We start from the raw sequence: 5,489 nt of genomic DNA, 5'->3' as shown, positions 1-5,489 counted from the left end.
GATGTGCGCTGGGCTGTTGGGCGTTGAGATACCGGGTACTGGGATATTGGATGTTGAGATGCTGGGTGTTGAGATGTTGGGTGCTGAGATATTTAGCACTAAGGCTTTGGGTGCTGAGAACCTGGGTGCTCAGATATTGGGCATTAGGTGTGCCTATAGGGCTAGGAAGCAGGCTGGGGAATCAGGAGGTACGTGCTCATTTTGGGTTTCATGTGCGTGGCTCACCCACATGGCACAGCCCACGGGCACGCTGTGGTTGGTGACATCCTGATAGCGTTGACGACACGGGCCCCCACCCTGGGGACAAGGCTGGCCCTTCCGGAAAGCTTGGTTCTGGTGTGCAGGATAGGGAGCCACATGAAAGGGCCGGCCCTGGGGTGCTGCAGCCAGCCACGGAGCCCCGTTGGCATCCAAAGTGTTGGGCGCTGAGGAGTTGGGTGCTGAGGAGTTGGGTGCTGAGGAGTTGGGCAGTGATAAGCTGGTTACTGAGGTGTTGTGTGCTAACAAATCGAGTGCTGAGGAGTTGGGTGCTGAGATGTTTGGGTTCTGAGGTGTTGGGTATTGAGGAGTTGAGTGCTGTGTAGTACTCATGTAGGTTTACATGTCAAGGTTTTGGTAGAAGGTAGCCATAGGGATGGCTTCTGTGAGAAGAATCTAAAACCTGCCCCATGTCAGGTAAGGGCCCCGCAGCTGACCAGAGGCGAGCCAGTAAGCGATGTTGGTTGCACCTCTGTGAGAGCAGATGTAAGACGGGGGAAAAAAAAATGAAAAAAGAAGCTGCACCTCAGAGCAGCTGGGACAGTGAGAGGAGTGAGGAACAGCCTTGCAGGCACCAAGATCAGTGGAGGAGGAGGGGGAGAGGCGCTCCAGGAGCTGGAGCAGAAGTCCCCTGCGGCCTGTGGTGAGGCCCATGGTGAAGCAGGCTGTGCCCCTGCAGCCCATGGAGTACCACGGTGGAGCAGGGTTCCACGCTGCAACCCGTGGAGGAGACCACGGTGGAGCCGGTGGCCCTGCACCGATGGAGGCTGCGGCCTGTGGAGGACTCCCACTGGAGCAGGCCCTGGGCTGGACCTGAGCCTGTGGAGAGGAGCCCACGCAGGAGCAGGGGGAAAGGAGGGAGCTGCTGCCCACCAGTGGGGGACCCGTGCTGGAGCAGTTTGCTCCTGGGGGATGGACCCCGGAGGAAAGAGCTGCGTGGGAGCACTTCTGGAAGAGCTGCTGCCTGTGGGCAGCCCACACCAGATCAGTTCATCAAGGACTGCATCCCGTGGGAGGGACCCCACAGCACAGGGGACGAGAGTGACCGAGAAGGAGCGGCAGAGAAGAAGCACTGTAGGCTGACCATAACCCCCGTTCCCCTGCGCCGCTCGGGGGAAGGAGGTGGAAGAGGGTGGAGGGGGGGGAGGTGCTTTTGGGTTCTTTCCTTTGTTTCTCACTTCTCTAGCTTGTTACTAATAGGCAATAAATCTTACTGTCTCCCTATGCTGAGTCTGGTTTGCTCAGCACTACAATTTTTGAGTGATGTCCTGGTACTTACCTTAACCCTTGAGCCCTTTGCATCGTGTTTTCTCCCCCTGGTCCTTTGAGGAGGGGGAGTGAGAGAGGCGTTGTGGTGGAGCTCAGCTGCCCACCCGAGTGAAACCATCACAGGAGTTGGGTGCTGAGGAGTTGGGTGCTGAGACATTGGGTGCTGAGCCATAGGGCGCTGAGGTGATGGGTGCTGAGAAGTTGGGTGATGATAAGTTGGGTGCTGGGGTGTTGGGTGCTGAGAAGTTGGCTGCTGATGTGTCCCCTGTGGCGGCACAGGGGACGCCGTGACATGGGTGCCACTGCTGGTGCCGCCACGCCATGGGGTGGGTGTCAGGGACCGGGGTCGGGTGATGGAAGAGGCAGTGGGACGCCATGGGGGGGACACGAGAGCCAGGGCTCACACATAGCCCAAAGGGACAGGAGGTGACAGGAGCCAGAGGTGTTTGCAGTAAAGCTTTATTGTGAGGAGAGGCAGCGGCATTGGCCATGCCCAGGTGTTGTCACGCAATCACAGAGGCACAGAGTGTTCTGGGTGGGAAGGGACCTTACCCACCACCCAACTCCAACCCCCTGCCATGGGCAGGGACACCTCCCCCCAGCCCAGGCTGCCCCCAGCCCCATGCAGCCTGGCCTTGAGCACTGCCAGGGATGGGGCAGCCACAGCTCCTCTGGGCAGCCTGGGCCAGGGCCTCACCACCTCTGAGTGAAGAATTTCTTACGAATACATGTATCTAATCTAAATCCCCCTGATTATAGTTTAAAGCCGTTCCCCCTTGTCCTATCACCCCCCGGCACAGAGTCCCACCCCAGCTCTCCTGTAGCCCCCTTCAGCTGCCACAAGGCCTCTAGAAGCCAGTGGCCAGCCTTGGGACCCCCACGGGGCCAGCCTCACTCCAAGTGCGTGTGCAGGCGGGTGAAGTTGTTGGTGCCGACCCTGCGGGGACAGAGCAGGAGACATCAGGCAGGAGGCACGGGGCCACCGCATTGCTGCCAGGCCCTGTGCCTCTGCCCAGGACTCACATGGTGGCTTTCCAGTCATCTTTGATGCTGTCGACGTGTGACCGCAGGAGCCACATGGTCTTCAGGGTCTCCTTGCCGTGCTCATCCACGAAGCACTGGCCCGTGAAGACGGTGGTGGAGTCTGTGGGGAAGGGCAGGTGAGGGGAGTGTGGCTGGAGCCATGAGCCCCGAGCAGGGCAGTGCCAGAGCCGTGGCTCCTTGGCCCTGAGGACAGCTCACTCGGGCTTTCCCTGCCCTCTGGCACACTCAGGAACTTTGGGAACAGCACAGACACACGCTGGGTGGGGAATGCCCTGAGAGCAGCCCCGAGGAGAAGGGCCTGGGGGTGTTGGTTGACGAGAAGCGGGACATGGGCCAGCAATGCGTGCTCGCTGTGTCCTGGGCTGCACCAACACAGTGTGGGCAGCAGGATGAAGGAGGGGATTGTCCCCCTCTGCTCTGCTCCCATGGGACCCCTTTGTCAGGGGCTGGAGAGATAGGACAAGGGGAACGGCTTGAAGCTAAGAGAGGAGAGATTTAGTTAGGTGGTAGGAGGAGATTCCTCACCCAGAGGTGGCGAGGCTCTGGGGGCAGGCATGGGGGACCAATGGGGACATGGGAGGGGATGGGGGAGCTGTGGGGACACCAAAGGTGGGGAGCCCTAGGGGATGCTGCATGAAGGGCAGGAGAGCCTCAAGGCTGGCACAGGGCAGGGCTGCCGAGCATCAGGGCACCACAGGGGAGGGTAGAGCGAAGGAGAAAGCACAGGGAGTGGATGGGAGCACCGGGGACACCACAAGGAGAGGAGACAAACCTGTAAAATTCCAGTTGACAGTGAAGCCAAAAGTGGGCTGGGTGTTGTTGTGCTGGGTTCCCACCAGAGGTGATGCTTTGATCTCTTTTTTCGTGGTCGTCACAGCCGTGATGTAGGTGCCAGCGAACTCGCCGTTGCTGCTCAGCTTCCCGATGGTCATGTTGGAGCCCAGGTCGTTGGTCCAGTTCCCGGTCAGCACGCACTGGGGCTAGAGGGGGTTCAGCACCAGGCAGGAGGCAGGCAAGGAGTCCTCAAGGGGCATAGTCCCACTACCCATAGCCATCCCCGGACCTAGCCCCATCCCCATCCCCAAACCCATCCCCATCCCCTTACCTGGTCAGCAGAGAGGCCGGGGGCCAGCAGGGCCAGGCCGAGCAGCAGCAGGAGGGAGGTCGTCAGCACCATCTCTGCAGCAGGCGGACAGGTGTCTGTGCTCCTCGCAGGGCCCCCTCGCCTTTTTATTGCCACGGGACTGCAGGTGGCAGCTCTGTCCGGGGTTTTGTTGTGCAATCGGGGTGGTTCCACCATGAAGGGGCCATTCCCACCCCTACAGGATGTGGTTGCAGATAGAGACTCCCCAAATCCGGTGTTGAAACTGTACCTCCTTGCTGGTGTTTACCAAGAGCCTTGCAGGGCAGCTGGCATCACAGAGGCTCAGCTGGGGAAAACACTTTCTAGGGAGGATGCTCCCTCCCTTCTGCTGCCCATGAGGGCCCTGGGGCCATGCCCAGGCTGCACAGGGAGTGCCCAGTAGTATCAATGCCCCAGCCCACTCCTCCTTCCCCGGCTCCATCATGCAAAGCAAACTCGGGACCAGAGCTGCTGCAAGGGCTTGCAAGCCCAGGGACTAGGTTGGAAACCAGGAGACACATGGCAATTGTGATCTAGTTTTCTGATTTCAGCTGGGGCAGGCAGCAGCTGGCAGTGAAGGGGGATCAGTGCAAGGACGGGGCTTAGATATTGTTCTCCACTGCCTTCCCTCTGCTGCTGCAGGGCCAGAGGTATCAGGCTCATTCACCAATGCGACAGGAACCTTGCTTGAGATGTCTTGATTCGTACTGAACACGCTCTTAGCCAAGACAACTCCTCCTCCTCCACCAGTCTGCAGTTTGGTATTTTCCAGGATGAAGCAGGGGAGGGCGACCAGCTGAAACCCCACCACTCCTGCCACCCGTAGAGCTGCTGGGGACGGAGCAGCTCAGGCTCTTGCAAGACCCTCCTGAGAAGTGAGAGAAGGAGAGCAGGGGAGGCTCACCTGCTGCTCGAAAGCTCCTCTCCCACTGAAGCACTAGGCTGTGGCTGCCTCGATCGCATTGCCCTGATCGCACTCCAGCTCCGGGAGGCAGGAAGCAACCTGCGGGCAGTCTGGCTGGAGTGGTTTCCTCACCTGCCCGCAGCCAAGTGCTGATATTTTGGGTACTGAGGTGCTGGGCACTGACAGATTCAGTTTTGAGGCACTGATGGATGCTACTAATTCCTTCATTTTTTTCAGGTAATCCTTTCACAAGGTAGTGCCTGAGAGGGAAACAACTAGACTGAATGAAAACATCGCCCATTGTCACTAGATCTCCTTTCTGCTTTGCTGCAAGGATGTAATCTGCCGACTTGAAGGATGTGTGTGGGTGAGTGGGCAGGTGGTGCTGGGCCAGCTGCTGTGTGCCAGGGTAGGAGGGAGGGCGTGTGCCTATAGGGCTAGGAAGCAGGCTGGGGAATCAGGAGGTACGTGCTCATTTTGGGTTTCATGTGCGTGTTTTGATCAGGAAGGATGCGTAGTTTTGTGCAGTACGGGTGGTCCCGGCCCAATATGACTCCCGTGTGCTGCTCCAGCACGGAGGATGTGGCCAGAAGCTGAGGGAGCATGCCCTTGCTGGCTCACCCACACGGCACAGCCCACGGGCACGCTGTGGTTGGTGACATCCTGATAGCGTTGAGGACACGGACCTTCCGGAAAGCTTGGTTCTGGTGTGCAGGATAGGGAGCCACATGAAAGGGCCGGCCCTGGGGTGCTGCAGCCAGCCACGGAGCCCCGTTGGCATCCAAAGTGTTGGGCGCTGAGGAGCAGGATCCTGAGGTGTTGGGCACGGATAAGCTGGTTACTGAGGTGTTGGGTGCTAAGGAATCGAGTGCTGAGGAGTTGGGTGCTGAG

At 59.2% G+C, this 5,489-nt stretch overlaps 1 protein-coding gene across 2 annotated transcripts; it reads right to left on the bottom strand.

The window, feature by feature from the left end:
- Window positions 1-1,970: 1,970 nt before the first annotated feature.
- On the bottom strand, window positions 1,971-3,834 carry LOC113840292 (avidin-like). Of its 2 annotated transcripts, none has more exons than XM_072031348.1 (4): window positions 3,677-3,834; window positions 3,344-3,551; window positions 2,551-2,671; window positions 1,971-2,464 (listed from the first exon to the last, which is right to left on the bottom strand). In XM_072031348.1, the coding sequence occupies exons 1-4, from the start codon at window positions 3,746-3,748 to the stop codon at window positions 2,419-2,421; spliced, it is 447 nt and encodes a 148-aa protein (XP_071887449.1). In that variant the 5' UTR covers window positions 3,749-3,834; the 3' UTR covers window positions 1,971-2,418. The 2 variants fall into 2 exon arrangements, with proteins under 2 accessions (XP_071887449.1, XP_027302729.3); XM_027446928.3 differs by having other exon boundaries at window positions 3,344-3,545; window positions 3,677-3,828.
- Between the last annotated feature and the right edge of the window lie 1,655 nt (window positions 3,835-5,489).

Source organism: Anas platyrhynchos, chromosome Z (genome assembly GCF_047663525.1).
Source record: "Anas platyrhynchos isolate ZD024472 breed Pekin duck chromosome Z, IASCAAS_PekinDuck_T2T, whole genome shotgun sequence".
NCBI lineage: Eukaryota > Metazoa > Chordata > Aves > Anseriformes > Anatidae > Anas > Anas platyrhynchos.
This window is presented reverse-complemented; position numbering and strand designations above follow the sequence as displayed.